General features: G+C 35.4%; 1 protein-coding gene across 2 annotated transcripts in view; it reads right to left on the bottom strand.

Annotated features, from left to right (window-relative positions):
* LOC149776188 (putative N-acetylgalactosaminyltransferase 9) overlaps positions 1–18,401 on the bottom strand; it is an 88,479-nt gene that overhangs the window by 27,935 nt on the left and 42,143 nt on the right. For both annotated transcript variants that reach the window (XM_089942501.1, XM_089942502.1), the window contains exons 5-7: positions 14,740–14,857; positions 6,923–7,010; positions 2,631–2,728 (exon numbers count right to left, since the gene is read on the bottom strand). In XM_089942501.1, the coding sequence (XP_089798627.1) occupies positions 2,631–2,728; positions 6,923–7,010; positions 14,740–14,857 (304 nt within the window). The remainder of the gene's footprint in view (positions 1–2,630; positions 2,729–6,922; positions 7,011–14,739; positions 14,858–18,401) is intronic.

Here is an 18,401-nt window from a genome sequence, read left to right as displayed (position 1 = left end):
ATTCATTACAAAATCAATAGTGTATGCTGTCACATGGGCTCTATTAAAAAGTACAGTTGCAATATACAGTGTATAAGGAGAAAATTAAGCAATCAGATTCATTCCAATTTTTGAAGTCATTCACACTTATTGCATTCCTGCTGTAAGTCTACAGACATGTTCTAAGTTGTGCTTAGATATTATTCGAGAAGAAAAACATTTGTCTGGACTGTCAAGTGAAAATACAAATGGCTCATTATTTTAACCATAATATTATTCTGGAACAGTCATAAGTTATTCAGAGGTATTCTGGACAATGCCTTCTTGACAATGTCACAGTTCTTGGATGACCAGTATATTTCCAGTATTTAAAATTATTAAAGAACTTTTCATTTGTTTAGGACTTTCATAGACCTTTTTAAGGACTAGTTTGGAATCACAACATAATACTTTTAAGTTCTTCTGACATTTTTTGTTTATAATGTTGATAATTAAATTGTTTGTTAAGTTTTTTTTAAACTTGTTGGTTTTACTTCTTTTCTGTCACTTTGTGAACACAGAGTTGTAACAATCTCTGCAGTGATGAAATGAACAACAAAAAAGTGCATAAGACAAATATATATGTGTGTGTCATTTGAATTTTTAATGTAGCTAAAACAGTTATTTAGTCATATTACTATTATGCCTGCAGCGTAGCAGTTTATAGTGATATCAAGCACTAGGCCATCATGCCCCAGACATGTAGCATCATGTCCCACCCAGTCACATTATCCTGACACCAGGCCGCCCAGTCGTAACACTAATTTCTTAATGCTGAACACAAAGCAAGCTAGCTGCAAGTACCATTTTTATAAGTCTTTAGTATGCCTTGGTTGGGGTTTGAACCCACGACCTCCTACATCCAAGACAGATCATGCTCTAACCACTTAGGCCACCAGAGAGGTCCAACAATTATGTGAATTGTTGAAATAGAGACAAACTCACATTATCAAGACAAATTAAAAAGTGCACAAATTGAAATATTACAGCTCACAACAATTTTACTGGTGAAAATTGTTTTACCAATCAATATCATGTGGACAACAGTGAAGGGTACAATAAATGAAAAATTAAAATACTTCAATGGAAATCATGCAAATGTTTGTATGCACAATATATAACAACATTACGACTTGCTGTACCTCTAAAAAGAAAAACGGAAAGTCTAAATTAGGTATAAATTTAGAACACCTCCAGGAGGTCACTGTTGACAATAGCAAGCAAAAGCTGAAACTGGTTACTTCCAGATACCAATGGGAGTTTACCTGCATGAGTTATTTACTTCTGTCCACATCTGTTTCATAGATGGAAAGACATTTTTAAGTATTTTAGTGAGGGCTCGATTTATAGAGGCAGCAGTTAGTAATCCAAACATTATTGTGATCAGGTAATGTATTTGATGGATTTAGTAATCCAAACATTATTAAGACCAGGTAATGTATTTGATGGAGTTAGTAATCCAAACATTATTATGATCAGGTAATGTATTTGATGGAGTTAGTAATCCAAACATTATTATGATCAGGTAATGTATTTGATGGAGACAACTTTTAGCTCATGATACAGACTATATTTTTATTCATTCATGTATTGTTATTTCTATCCCATCATACATGCATCATCCTAAGTACTTTTTCCATCCAGTCATACACGTATTATGCAATGAATTGTTTCCATTCAATCATACATTTTGCACTGAATATTGTCCATCCAGTCATACACGTATTATACAATGAAATGTTTCCATTCAATCATACATTTTGCACTGAATATTGTCCATCCAGTCATACACGTATTATACAATGAAATGTTTCCATTCAATCATACATTTTGCACTGAATATTGTCCATCCAGTCATACATGTATTATGCAATGAATTGTTTCCGTTCAATCATATATTATGCCATGAATTTGTCCCTCCAGTCATACATGTACTATGCAATGAATTGTTTCCATTCATTCATACATTATGCCATGAATATTTCTGTTTCTTTATATATATATTGTGATAAATTTTTCAACCTCATCATGCATGTCTCATACTAAGATTTTTACCACCTCATCATACATGTCTCATGCAATGATTTTTTCTACCTCATCACATGTGTCTCATGCTTTAAATTGTTCTGTCATTATGTGTCTCATGCTATAATCTGTTCTACCTCAACATACATGTCTCATGCTATGATTTTTTTCTACCTCATCATACCTGTTTCATGCTATGAAGTTTTCTACCTCATTATTTATATCTCATGCTATGATTTTTTCTAGGTCATCATACTTGCATTAGGCAAAAAAAATTTCAGTCGTAATTGTTTTTCGTCAAAGACAACCTTCAGAAAGAAAATCAAAAACAATATAGTAAATGTGAGCTAAAAGCCTCTGGAATGTGTGTATATTATTATGTACTGTATACAAAGTAGTTTTGTCTATTAATTAGATTGACAGGATGTCATGAGGAACAAAAATGTTGAGCACATTTAAATTGATTTTATTGAAGTCAGATCAAATTTTAAAATTTGCCTTAAAGTTCAATTACTGCACACTACTTGAATATTCTGAGAAAATATCACTGATATGATACTGAATATAACTCTCGTACTGAAACTCACCAGCAGATCTCGCCGATGCATGTAGAACAATCTCTTATATTCATCCATCCAAACCTCTGCCAGTCTCATTGAGTTGATGCCATGAGTGTCTTTTTTTCCTGCAATACATGAGAAAAGAAATTAACTTTAAAATTCATGATCAAAAAGCAGGGTTTTCCTTATATTATTATTACGGAGTCCTTAGGACTGTTCAGAGTTCAAAAAGCAGGGTTTTCCTTACATTAATATTACGGAGTCCTTAGGACTGTTCCGAGTTCAAAATCAGGATCCTGGAGCTGTAATTACAGATCTCTTGTGTGGAAAACCAAGCCAGAAAATTTTAAACGATTAAGTGCCTGGACTCAGAACACTTTTTTAATGAGGGTCCCTTTAGAAAAATGTTAGTCCAGAACATATTATTCTGCAAATTTTATTTAAGGACATGATTTTCCTTTTGAGACAACTGTATTATGTTTTCAGCTATGGAGTAGTTGAGATGTTAAGTAAAAAGGTGATAACAAAACTTTAGTATATAGATAATGAGGATGATATCTTACAATTGACAACTCAGATTAATTGTTTAAGACAAGTTGAACCAATTTTTAAAGATAACTCAGATTAAAAGACAGCGTGATCTACATGCAGATCATCTCCAGTTCCAGGATTCAACTACTCCATCAAACTGATCTGGCTGCCCTCAAAACATTATATGGACAGCACTCTGCTATGTGATGACATTACCTGGAACACCTTGTATGACAGGTAATGAAGCCAAGTGCTAACAAATGAAACGAAAGCCATCCCATGCCAACTTCTGATCAAGATGAAGACCTTTTAAACAGCTTCTATAATATCTAGATCTTACATGTAGTAAATGTCTCTCAGTTTTAACAATCTATTGTGCTAAGTTAATGGGTTTTAACAATCTATTGGGCTAAGTTAATGGGTTTTAACAATCTATTGGGCCAAGTTAATGGGTTTTAACAATCTATTGGGCCAAGTTAATGGGTTTTAACAATCTACTGGGTTAAGTTAATGAGTTTTAACCATCTATGGCCAGTGTTTATGGAAGAATGTCAACATACATGGATTACTTAATCCAAGTCATGTGTGTTGTTGTAATTCAGGTTTTTATTCAGTTGATTGTAGATAAGTAACATTCAGTTTAACATATGTTAAAGTTCTGGTCTCAAAATTTATGAAACTGAATAACAGTAATAGCTGGATATTATTTTTATACCAATTAGCATTTGCTAAAATCAAGTGCTCTGAATACAAAGTTTCATATTCATCGACAAGATTGCTACATAACAGTACTGACTGACAATCCAAATCATGTCACTTTACTCCTCTCTAATTACAAATCAGATATGTAAAGTTTTCTTCTGGATAAATCATATGGACACATAAGCTGGACACATAAACTGGACACATAAGCTGGATATTATAAACCTTTGATTACAGTCAAACCCGGTTATCTCGATTACGTCGGGGGTGTAAAAAAATCGTCGACATAACCGGGTCCCGAGATATCCGGGTTCATAAAAACCGGTAATTTTAAAAATGTCCTTGAGCATTACTCCTGTCTCTTGCTGGTGTTTACTGGAATCCCCTCCCACTGCATGTTACAATAAAATAAACAAAACGCTTAATTGATAATAAAATGAAATGAACTAACCTGGTGTTGTTATCATTTATTCCTTTTTTATCATCATAAGTAATTTATTAAAGAAAAAATATATCTATGAACTCCTTATATCACATGTAGCATATGCATCCATTACTGTAGTGTGCATCACTTATGTCAGATAACACATGACGCATTTTTATAATTGATGTGAATATTGAAAAACAAATCATGTTTGGTTGTACTCAGAGGTTTGAATATGTTATCAGATTGAAAAATGGATCAAAGAAAATCACAAACGAGAGAGTGAGAGAGAAACATCCACCGATTGCTTTCAGGCACCCGCCATTCACGCATAACGCGGTGTTAGGTGCAAAATAACCAAGATTGTATTATATCCAGGTTAATATATGACAGTATCTCGCAGATAAAGATCAATAAATGTTTTTGAAAATACATGTACATGTACATGTACATTGACTGTGAGTGCAAATGACACTCCTTTCGCTAGCATGGGTTACAAAGAGTATTTATTAAAGCAAGTTAATGTTGAGTAGACTACTTACCCCACAGGCATCAATGCGAGTTTGTATCAATTATGATTCCAGTCAAATAGCTGGATGACAGGTGATATCTTTACCAGCTGGTTACGCAAGTTAGATCGCCACTTACAGTTTGAAAAACGAAAGATCGCATTGATAATAGACAACTGCCGTGCTCACCCACGTGTAGAAGGGTTACAAGCAATCACAGTGTATTTTCTTCCTCCCAATGCTACCAGTAAGCTTCAGCCACTCGACCAAGGAATAATTCAGGCTTTTAAAATCCATTATCGGAAAGCTTTAGTTTGCAATTATTTGCTTGCAGTTGAGGAAAAGCGATCCTATAAACCAACTCTGCTAGATGCCATCATGTATGCCCGTGCAGCTTGGAACAGTGTATCGCCGAAAACCATTCAAAACTGCTGGTTCCATTGTATTTTTCCGGAAATTTCTGATGAAGAATTTCACCAGCAGTGTTTAATTGCACAAGAAATTAAAGAGCCTCAATCAGAAATAGGTCTTGAAGCGATGGCTGATGAGATTGCGGACTCCATAGGCATTGCTCGGGATGAATTTTCTAATTATGTTCACGTGGATGATGATGCCAATGCCTATGGTGAACTTACTGATGAGGAAATAATCCAATCGGTGACAACGAAGCAGATACAATCATGCAAGCAAGATGATGATGATGATGATGATGATCAGCCTATCACTATCCCAAGCTACAGTGAAATGGCTGAATGCATTAAAAAAATGAAATTGTTTGTGGCAAGTGTCGACGGTGCCGAGCACATGTATGAAAACGTAAGTGCTTTTGAATCGTTCTTGTACAATTTCTGTGAGATTGACGTTAAAAAGTTGTATTTCGTCGAATTAAGCGGGTCCACATGTTACTTCGGACCGAAACTTATGCCCGACATAACCGGGTTATCGACTTAACAGAGGTCGAGATAAGCGGGTAAAAAATAGCATAACAAAGAAGAATTTTTTCGGGACCGGACCAAAACGCTCGACATAAGCGGGTTGTTGAGATAACCGAGGTCGAGATAAGTGGGTTTGACTGTACTTACAAATCCAAAATGGCAACTTTACACACGAAATATATAAAGGAAGAAACTAAAGGTTCTAATTACAAATAAAGATCACATAATTATTAACTATGAGTTCTGTTTCTATCATAAATGTTAGACAAGCTCCCTAGACAGTAATTATCAAACACTTCATTGGATACCAGGTTGAGAAGGGTTGGGTAAATGATCATACAAAAATGATTTTTATATACTGAGAAATGGAAGCTTGTCTAATAAATCATTTCAATATTTCTGCAAATGAAGAATTAAAAAATTAAAGTGATTTATATTTGTAAAACATGTAAATCTGCACTACAGACAATTAGGTATAAAATAATAAGTTAATAAAACTTTTAAAATGTGAAAAATGTCTATAACGGCATGAGAGGTAACATAAATGTACATACAAACAAGCATGCCAAATTTCAATAGTCCACCACAAAATGGTTTTACCTTAATCATGTTAAGAAGGGTTGTAACAAAATGTCTAATAAAAATGCCAAAACATTACCGGTAATGGCAAAAAGTATAATATGGTCATTTACATACAAATAAAAACAAATTAATCTACCAAATATCACTTTTCTAACTAAAATGTTTTTTTCTCTCTGCTTTATTATGCTACCAAGAATATTACAAGACTTTCATAAAAAGAAAAAGCTTTCAAAATGTGTTTAAGAAAGTTAAATATTACTGTAATGACCTAAAAGCTGAAAATCTAACCACGACATCTACATTGTGCTAAAGAATTTTGGCAAAAAAGTCTGATTTTAAAAAACAAGTTGAAAATTGTTTTGAAGGCTGAAAATTCAATAAGGACAAAAAATATGTCACTTTTGTCAGATTTGTAAGGCCTGTGTGCAATCTTGCTAACAAGCTTTCAGAAGAGATGGACAGATGGACATGACCAAACCAAGCTGTCCCCAATGCAAGCACTGGGGGCATAATGAATTGGCTAATGGTATCATACTCCATGTCGAATAATGGCTCAAAAATAGAGTATGTGCATTTTCCTATTGACATTATGTCATTTCTCATAAAAAGCATTAATGGAAATTATACAAAAATTACCTGGAAATGTATATGGGTGACTGGATCTGAATATGTGACCAACTCTTGAACACGGAATAAACTCTAGTTTTCCTCCACACATCCAGGTCTGAAATTAATAAAAAAAATAATACTCTTTTTGCAAAACATGGTGTCTCACACCTGAAAGCAATGCCAAAAAAGCCAATGAAAGAAAATAACCATTAGCAGCAAGGTCTGCAATCTAACCCACCACCAGGTGAGGCGTTGGTTGCTGGCACATGTCCAATGACCTTTTCAAACACCTTACCCACCTACCATGGTTCCCAGCAGGGAAACATAAACCTTGTACATAAGGACATGCATCCCAAACCCTTGTCATTTCAGGCCTCTTGATTTTTTTTCTTCTCTCGATTAAATTATAACTGCCTGTAATTACAGTCCTGGATATAAAATGGTGAAATTGCTGGACAGCCTGGCAATTTGGCTTACAGGCAGACTCCTAGTATTGGTTATTTCATCACACAGTGCTACGAGAGTGTTGTGAATCCATATATCTTGATTTTAAAATCTCTTTTTGTAAACTTAGTGTTAACCAGTGCCCAGAATTTATTAAGAATTCAATGATAAGTTATATCGGGCTTTTTTTTTTTTAACAGTAAGGTCAATGTCTGTCAGAGACTCATTAAATAGCTTGTGTTTATTTTTTTCTATAGTCTACAGCTGGAGTGTGATCATATCCATATTTGCTGTGCTAGATGAGAAAACCTTGGTCTGTAAAGATATGCCAAATAATTTTGATATTATAGTTTCTGATCATAATAGTCTTGCACACTGAGCAAGTTATTCTTTATTGGCTTGCATATTAGATACAATACCAAACACAAAATTTGGTTTGGTGGTTGGGACGTTTTGTCCATGTGTTTTGCCAATACTGGTAATAAGTTTCTTAAAATAAAAATGTATTGTGGTTCATATGTTCACTTATTACTAATGATGAAAACCAGATGTGTTTACTGCATTAATTCTGCCAACTGACACAATAATATTGGCTGTTTAGTACACAACTTGAAGGTGCAACACAACAACCGCAGCTGGTAGCATAAACAGATCAGCTTTGACATATTAACACAATCTCAGAGCAAGCATCTGCACAAGCACAGACATTAAATGAAGCAGAAGACCATGATGCTAACAAAACAGCACTAGTTGAAGCCTATGGCCATCTAATTTCTTTATTCTTAAACAACCAGCACACTGTCATATCTTTACTCTGCTGTCTGTAATAAAACAGAACACTGATACTGAACTGTCCTGTCAAAGACTTTTCTGCAAGTATTTTCAATATCCCAGCCAGCCACACAAACCACTTTTTTCTTTACCCATTCTTTTGCATTAGTGTGGTGTGCGGGGTCAGGTTTATGTGATCATGTTGGTCTACCACTGTTGTCTATGATCATGAGCATAACTGTTCGTATATTGAACCTCAGCACCATGAGAATTTAAATGATAGTTATAAGCTCTTCAACTCTTCAATGAAAATGATTTGCAATTTTTCAGTGAGTGTTGTATCCACATGAAGGCTAAAGTTCAATGTCTCCAGAATCCTGGAAGTTTGGCTAAGGAGGTCCTCTTGGTTAATGCTGGTAGCACTTAGTTGCAGTTTAAGTTCTACCAGATGAGATCTCGCATCTCCTGGCTCATCTCTGCTCTTTCCTCTTTGGTTAAGCTTACATCATTTTCCATCATGATGAGCTTCCTATTTTCCACTGAATGCTTTGCAAGCCTGATGCATGACCTCTGAATCACCACATTAAGGGCCAGGACCTCTGAATCACCACATTAAGGGCCAGGACCTCTGAATCACCACATTAAGGGCCAGGACCTCTGAAGCACCACATTATGGGCCAGGATCTCTGAAGCACCACATTATGGGCCAGGACCTCTGAAGCACCACATTAAGGGCCAGGACCTCTGAAGCACCACATTAAAGGCCAGGACATATGAAGCACCACAATAAGGGCCAGGATCTCTGAAGCACCACATTAAGGGTCAGGACCTCTGAAGCACAATATTAAGGGCCAGGACCTCTGAATCACCACATTAAGGGCCAGGACCTCTGAAGCAACACATTAGGGGCCAGGACCTCTCACATCAGGAGGATGCTAGATTCCTGTATTGCCACTTCTTTGATTGCTATCTGCTCAGAACCTGCTGCTGCAATGAGCTTGTGATCTTTCGGTCAGCTTGTATCTGATGAATCTTATCTCATGTGGGCAACAGTCTTTGTCCTTATTGTATACTTTGTCTTGCATACTATGTCTCTACCATGATTATGTTCTCTGTGGAAAGTTTGTACCACCAAGCAAAATTCCCCACTCTCATATTTGAAAGGGGTATCACAAATCCGGAGTTTCAATACACCACTTTCTACAGTACAGTCAACACAGACTGGTCACAAAATGAGCAGATTGATGTCTTAAAGGAAAGAAATAAAAACTCCACACATTACAAAACATGTTAATACATATTCAAATCTTCACAAGCACATTTCTCAATATGGAAACAAACTCGACCCATTCTGCATTCTTTGCTGAACACATGGGGTAAAGGGAATTTTCAAAGCACCATTGTTGTGACAAATAACCAGAGCACCAGAGACCCAAACCAGCAGTGTATTGTCAGATTTCAAAACCTCACCATCAATGCAACATTGTGTCTGGCACCACTAAGCTGGCATTCACAAGTGCTTCGAGAAGTGGCTCACCAGCACTGGATTCCAACTGTACATCTGTACAAACTTAGACTGTGCCTTTCCAACTGTACATCTGTATAAACTTAGACTGTGCCTCATCAAAAAGATCAGTATTAAGTCTGAAGGAAATGACCTGGTCTGCAGTTATGATGCAGATGTCTACAAGGAGTATTCTTGGTCAAAACTGAGATCAATGATCCGGATGACCTGCTTTGGGTCTGAGGAAACCAACACACTTTTCCACTTAATGATTGCACCTTTTAACTGGCATCCAGCCTAAAGAAATGGCCCCCAAATAAGCATGCCATGTCAGCTGCTGTGCTGCTGGTCATACCTCAACGGTACAATGCCAATCTCAGTGACTTACACTAGAAGATCAAACAGCCCTCTTTTATTGCAAAGATGAAGAATTATGTAGGGACAAGCTAAAAGAAAAATAAATCATTGAACATGAACATCAAGCAGGGGTCTTTGAGTTTGTCAGAAAGGACTGGTAAGCTGGTTATGCACACAGACTCACCAGTGCTGTACCAGATTTTTTTCTGCCGATGCATGTGACATGTTATCAATAAGCTACTCTGAGTTGAACACTCAACCAACCCACCATATCTAGAACTTCATAAGAACGATCATGGCAGATGTTCTAAGTGACACAGATCTTAACAATGCTATATGGGTTGACAACAATGCTATATGGTTTGACAGCTATGCTATATGGGTTGACAGCTATGCTATATGGGTTGACAACAATGCTATATGGGTTGACAACAATGCTATATGGGTTGACAGCTATGCTATATGGTTTGACAGCTATGCTATATGGGTTGACAGCTATGCTATATGGTTTGACAGCTATGCTATATGGGTTGACAACAATGCTATATGGGTTGACAGCTAAAGAGCCAAAAATGGACAATTCAAAAGTCAAAATGATGGCCACAACTCATGCTGCAGTTTCTACACCCTACGAAGCAACATGGATACTGCAGCATGATGGCCTATTCAAATTTGTGGCCTCAGTGAAACAATACATAGGCAGATTGCTCTGCCTTTGTGTGTCTCTGGCAACAGGTGATAAAATCATATATGGTATATATGAGTCTAAACTGGAGGCCTGGATGAATACTTCACTGAGATCAATTCTTCTCAGAATGTACAAAGCAGATATAAGCCACTCTTGCCCATAGAAATCCATGAATGACTTGCTAGTGATTTAAAAATTGATCCTATCAGAAGTTCCCTTTAATTTAGGTACAATGTGATACTATCACCCACTGCAGCAGGCATGATTACAAATAAACGTCAATTTTGAAAAGAAACAAGAAGAAATTACAAGCACAACTGTCACATTAAGGTTGTTGAATGTGGTAGAGGACATACACTAACATAGCCACTTGGTAAACATTCTCAGATAGACTTGTCAATACCAGTAAGAAGTCCAGGTTTTGTATCACACATAATTTCAACCACCGTTTTGCCCTAGCACTCTTCTGTCTACACCGGTCAGTCTCATCTACTAACATCCAAACTACTCTGGTGGCCTAAGTGGTTAGAGCATCCATGTGGGAGGACATGGGTTCAAATCCCAGCCGAGTCATAAAAAAAGACTTTAAAAAAATGGTACTAGCAGCTGGCATACTTGGTGCTCAGCATTAAGAGGTTAGTGTTAGGACTGGTAGTCGGTCATCGTAGCAATATGACTCAAATTGTTAAAGCTACGTTAAAAATCCAGATCACATACACATACTACCATCCATCTCCCCTTATCCCCATCATCCTGAACCATAAACCTGACATGAACAAGAAACGTTTCAAGTCAGAACAGCTGCAAAAAGAATGTGTGTGCTTTGGTCATTTGGCTATTAAAGATTAGGCTTTCACCTAGCATCTGTTATCCTATTATAATGTCTCATCTCCAAGTCTGAATGGGACTTTTTCTTTGAATCAAAAGATGCTAACAATACACATAACATCATCAACTTTAAACACCCAGGTCCAGAGCTTCTTTGTCAAGGTCTACGGTAATTTATCTCAAGAAAATGGGGTTGACATATATGCATATGGCATTCTACTATCTCAGGTAAACACACTTCTTTAAATAGGCTTATACCTTGCTTGTAAATCCCAAAGATTTTATAAAATGCCATGTTCTGTAGCATGTCAGCCACCAGAGGTAGCATATACGCTGTAATGTGTCCATGTTCCAGTACCACATTTACAACATCCACTTCTACGCTTTGCTGTATTTATGCCACAGTGCTCATTCATACCTTTTCTTACAAGTTTCTTCCAGTCTAGGATACTCCATGCAAACTTGCTTTTTCCATGAACTATATTTATGGGTATTCTCAAAACCATAAAAAATCGCTTCAAATGACCTCAGTTCTCCAATTGATTTACAGGTGTATTTGTACATAAAATAACGGAGTGCCCTGGCTGGCAAGGGGTGTAGGCCATCCAATGGGCTGTCTGAAGACAATCACTTTTATCTAACATGCCATGGTTTTTTTTCTTCCTGCAGGATAACTTGGCAGGCATTTAAAAAAAATGAAGATTGCAAGTTTTGGGAGGTGAAAAGAGCAGCGTTGGTGTGCCAGTAACCAATGCACCTTATGGTGGCATATCCTGCTGCTGCTCCAAGAGTAAACAAAACACAAAATTTCACCTAACATTGAAGAAAACATGTGAAAAACATCTTTGCCTGCTTTAATATTTGGTAATGAAACAAGGCCAGTCTATAAAGAATGCTTTCTGGCTTGCTGTCCATTGAAAAATATTTGCATGCTGAACATAGTTAGGTTCGTAATTGTTGAATTTTTCCACCTTCCATATCATTGTAAACAATTTTATTCAACAATTATGAAAAATAATGTTCCAGAGAATTCCCAGAAATCAATAAGAACAAACTGGATTGTCAGCTGGAGGACAGCAAACCAATTTTTTTTAAAGAATGACCTATGTTTTATAAAGCATTTACATTTATACAAAACTTGTCACAGTATGATGTTTATGCCAACAATGACTATATATTTGCTTAAAAGATTGGTCCAACTGCATACAACATAGATAAGGAACTGCAATCCCATAATGCACTGCAAAGCAGCATCTATCTGGTTTTAACTACTGATTACTCTTAATAAACTGCACAGGTCCATATTTGCCAGTGCACTTTGCAGTTGAACCTTCAGGAATGGGGGTGATTACAGGTGCTGGATTTCAATTATGATTATGATTACAGTTTGTTGGCACTGATGGTTACAATTATGATTAAACTTTATTTGGAAACCATGATTATAATTATGACTACGATGACAGGGGGACGATTATGATTTTGATTGCTTGTTATCTTTTTTGTTTTGGGCAGATATCATACATTGTATAACTGAAAAACAACTCTGTAAATATTTACTGACAATTATTTACATACCAATTAACATGCCAAATGTGTACTACTTGGCACTCTTTACATATCATTCACATCAAAACAACTGTAGTTGTTACTGTTCTTACAACAAATAAACATTAAGTGTTCAAAGTTTGCATCTGTCAGATTACATTTGTCTACTGCTAAGATTTTTCCTACAAAAGAAAACAGGTATTTAATTGGAGCTCTTGATGAAGGAATCTATAGGTTGGAGCAAGCAAGCTTGTACAATATGGGGTTGCAGTTCTGTTGTCATTTTGTTTATGGAAACTTTTATTATTCTTACAATTATTAAAAATAAAATTAATGATTTTCTTTTATTGCCTTCATTTGTAACCATGATTACACTATGTCAATGAAGGATGATTACAATTATATTTATTATAAGAGTTTCTGAAATCAATGATTATGATTACAGCTCACACTGTAATTGATTTCAACCAATAACAATTACAATTGTAATCGGCCCCATACAAGCTTGGAACCGACTTGTATACTAGCATATGCAGTAAATTCCCGTATCTCTCTCTTGCTTTTAGAGTGGGACAAAAATATGAGACTGATATGACTCAGGTTTGAATGTATCCTTTCTATTCAATCAAGTGATAAACTGAAGGGCTGTATGTCCATATTCTAACATCTACACTGTGGTCTCTTTAATCTCTGTATTTGTGACTGACTCTGTAAACAGTATTAAAATGAATTCATCAGAAATTATCTTATTTGTAACAGGATTTTCTCTCACTCTCTTCTATGTGTCAAATGAGAAATATATTAAGATTTCAACATTCATTGATTAAAAATTATTTAACAGTGTCAGACTATTTGTGAATCTGTATATCCTAGACCTGTAGTTCAGGCTCTGTGTGAATCTGTCATATATCCATGTAGTTTGGGTTTTTTATGAATCTGTCATATATTGCTGTAGTTTACGATCTTTATGAATCTGTCATATATCCCTGTAGTTTAGGCTCTTTATGAATCTGTCATATATCCCTGTAGTTTAGGCTCTTTATGAATCTGTCATATATCCCTGTAATTTAGGCTCTTTATGAATCTGTCATATATCCCTGTAGTTTAGGCACTTTATGAATCTGTCATATATCCCTGTAATTTAGGCTCTTTATGAATCTGTCATATATCCCTGTAGTTTAGGTTCTTTATGAATCTGCCATATGTTGCTGTAAATCAAATAGTCACTGGAGCCTTGGGTTGCTGAGTGGTCTAAAGCACTTGCCTTTACTGGTCACTGCTATCTCACCTCTGTCCATGTGTATTTGAATCAAGGGCTTGGCCAATGTGGATATCTGAGAAAGTGTGCTAGTAGATTCCGTAGGATTGGTGGTTCTTACTTGGCTTTTCTCCACCAGTTATACTGGCCATCCTGTATAATGTATATTGCACTGAGAAACTGCGTTAAACCAAAAACAACAAAAAATAGTCACCATAATTAAAGCAAAGACTAAAATGCCTCCATACACTTAAAAACAGAGAACATGAATAAAGGAAATGTATGTTCAAAATATCTCCAACAGAAAATAAGGGACAGAATTTATCAACAGTTTCAGTGTGCATGAGTGTGTGTGTGTCTGTGTGTCTGTGTGTGTATGAGAGAGAGACAAAACGGCTGAGGCAGTGATGTAAAAAATGAAAAATGCATTTTTTTAAAATAGTATTTACCCTAAATGAGATTTCAAGATTTTCTCCTCCCCATACATCCATTCCCGGGTCATATGCACCTATTTCAAAGAAATATTCTCGATCAGCGGCAAACAGTCCTCCAGCCATTGTTGGTGATCTGCATCAAAAGTATGTGCTAATGTCTTTTAATTGGATAAAATGAAAATTTAAAAAAGGTCTGAGACCAAGAATAGATTCATCCGACAACACTTACTATAAATTTCTTACAAATGCATGACAAACAAGCAACTATATATCTCCAGGTCACACTATGGAGTACAAACAAAAAGGTAATACTTCAAACTTAAAATCATGCTGGGAGTTCAAATTACAGCACTTTTTCCATATAAAGCAGTTTATTATAAGGTTCCTGTTGTAAGGCAGATATGGCCATTGAGTGAAAGTAAAATTATGTTTTCCACAAAAATTAGCATGGATTTTATAATTTTCTATTTCAAAACCATTGACTAATTTACTGAATGTAGACAGGTGATAGTAGTATGGTTGCTGGTGTAAATCCATGACCCCAGCACCACCTACTGACACCACTGAGACAGCATTATAATAATTAAACACTATATTTCTGGAGCATTCCAACAATGTTTCCAACTGTAAAATCCACATTTTCTTCCACTAATCAACACCAGATAAATAAATTACTGTGAAATCCTTAGCCAGCACTAAATAAAGATGGTACTATATGGACTTACTTTTAAGTTGAGCCCAACTGCAAAATGCACAGATCCAGATCTTCCAATGAATAGTGCTTTGGCAGATCTGGATCTATGCAATTTGTTAGGAAGGAGAACAAACAATATAGACCCTCATCTGCCAGAACATCAAGTTCAATAACCTAATTACTAGTTAACAAGTCCTTTATTTATATGGATGGAAAGAAATTGTCAATAGTCATGGTTTCTAATTAATCTTACATCTTTGATTGATAAGTTTTTTGATGATATGCAAATGCACAAAAAATATTTGGTATGTCGACTCTAACAGCTGGAACTTAACTGTTGTCACCCTCATCACTTTCAATACCAGAAACACAAGTTGCTTCCTACCTTAATTGCACTTGATCAGGAACCTATGATTCTAAAGTAAGCATTATGAATGAGGTTTAATTATCATGTTTTCGTTACCTGGTGCCTCCATTATGCCTTTGTTATTTACCAATTCTAAATGTGGTGTAATTATCACGTTTGTTACCTGATGCCTCTGCAAAGCCGTTCTCATTTACAGATTATTGACATATGATTATCATGATTTTGTGACACAGTTGTTTCTTACTTACATACTGTTTACCTGTTTAATTTTCTCACGTTTACCATGCAAATCAAATGCTATAACCAACTGAATGCTGCAACAAACATTATAACAAAGCCTTTGGAATGCATAGTAATTAGGGAAAAGAAACTCAAATGTGCTAACTGAGAAAATGGTTTATCCATGACCATAATAATCTTTCTCCCTTATATATATATATATATATATATATATATATATATATATGTATGTGTGTGTGTGTTTGTGTGTGTACATATAAACAGATAGATATCACAAGAAAATTGTAAGAAATTGCACAGCGTCTGATCAGAGAAACCTCATTCCAATCAGCAATCAGAGTACACAGCGTCTGATCAGAGAAACCTCATTCCAATCAGCAATCAGAGTACACAGCGTCTGATCAGAGAAACCTCATTCCAATCAGCAATCAGAGTACACAGCGTCTGATCAGAGAAACCTCATTCCAGTCAGCAATCAGAGTAGTGTTAGCAATCCGTTCTATATTTATCTGCCCAAAACACTTTTATAAAAACCGTTTTAATTTTATCAAAGACTTTTCTGCAGCAATTATTGAACGTTTTGATGTACGTATAACTATTGCATGAAAAAAAGACTTTAGATGTTATATTTCTTCAAAAAGTAGGACTACAGACAAAACGTCAAATGTCACCAAGAGAACTTCATTCATTTTCTACAGGTGCTGTTGCTCGTCAAAAATAGAGGTGAAAAGTAATGAAACTGATCCATTGTGAGTTTTGATAATAATTCAGTTGGCATTATAAACTGACCCATTAAGAGTTTTAACAATAAACCCAATTCAATTGGCAGTATGGAACTGATCCATTATGAGTTTTAACAATAAACCCAATTCAATTGGCAGTATGGAACTGATCCATTATGAGTTTTGATAATAAACCCAATTCAATTGGCAGTATGGAATTGATCCATTAAGAGTTTTAACAATAAACCCAATTCAATTGGCAGTATGGAACTGATCCATTAAGAGTTTTAACAATAAACCCAATTCAATTGGCAGTATGGAACTGATCCATTAAGAGTTTTAACAATAAACCCAATTCAATTGGCAGTATGGAATTGATCCATTATGAGTTTTAACAATAAACCCAATTCAATTGGCAGTATGGAATTGATCCGTTATGAGTTTTAACAATAAACCCAATTCAATTGGCAGTATGGAACTGATCCATTATGAGTTTTAACAATAAACCCAATTCAATTGGCAGTATGGAATTGATCCGTTATGAGTTTTAACAATAAACCCAATTCAATTGGCAGTATGGAACTGATCCATTATGAGTTTTAACAATAAACCCAATTCAATTGGCAGTATGGAACTGATCCATTGTGAGTTTTGATAATAATTCAGTTGGCATTATGAACTGATCCATTATGAGTTTTAACAATAAACCCAATAAAATTGGCAGTATGGAACTGATCCGTTATGAGTTTTAAAAATAAACCCAATTCAATTGGCAGTATGGGACTGATCCATTAAGAGTTTTAACAATAAACCCAAATCAATTGGCAGTATGGAATTGATCTGTTGTGAGTTTTAATAATAATTCAGTTGGCATTATGAACTGATCCATTAAGAGTTTTAACAATAAACCCAATTCAGTTGGCATTATGAACTGATCCATTATGAGTTTTAACAATAAACCCAATTCAATTGGCAGTATGGAATTGATCTGTTATGAGTTTTAACAATAAACCCAATTCAAATGGCAGTATGGAACTGATCCATTGTGAGTTTTGATAATAAACCCAATTCAAATGGCAGTATGGAACTGATCCATTATGAGTTTTAACAATAAACATAATTCAATTGGCAGTATGGAATTGATCTGTTGTGAGTTTTGATAATAATTCAGTTGGCATTATGAACTGATCCATTAAGAGTTTTAACAATAAACCCAATTCAGTTGGCATTATGAACTGATCCATTATGAGTTTTAACAATAAACCCAATTCAATTGGCAGTATGGAATTGATCCATTAAGAGTTTTAACAATAAACCCAATTCAAATGGCAGTATGGAACTGATCCATTGTGAGTTTTGATAATAATTCAGTTGGCATTATGAACTGATCCATTAAGAGTTTTAACAATAAACCCAATTCAGTTGGCATTATGAACTGATCCATTATGAGTTTTAACAATAAACCCAATTCAATTGGCAGTATGGAATTGATCCATTAAGAGTTTTAACAATAAACCCAATTCAATTGGCAGTATGGAACTGATCCATTAAGAGTTTTAACAATAAACCCAATTCAATTGGCAGTATGGAATTGATCCATTAAGAGTTTTAACAATAAACCCAATTCAATTGGCAGTATGGAACTGATCCATTG

The sequence above is a fragment of the Sinohyriopsis cumingii genome, chromosome 18 (assembly GCF_028554795.1).
Source record: "Sinohyriopsis cumingii isolate HCF-2022 chromosome 18, ASM2855479v2, whole genome shotgun sequence".
Classification (NCBI taxonomy): domain Eukaryota; kingdom Metazoa; phylum Mollusca; class Bivalvia; order Unionida; family Unionidae; genus Sinohyriopsis; species Sinohyriopsis cumingii.
This window is presented reverse-complemented; position numbering and strand designations above follow the sequence as displayed.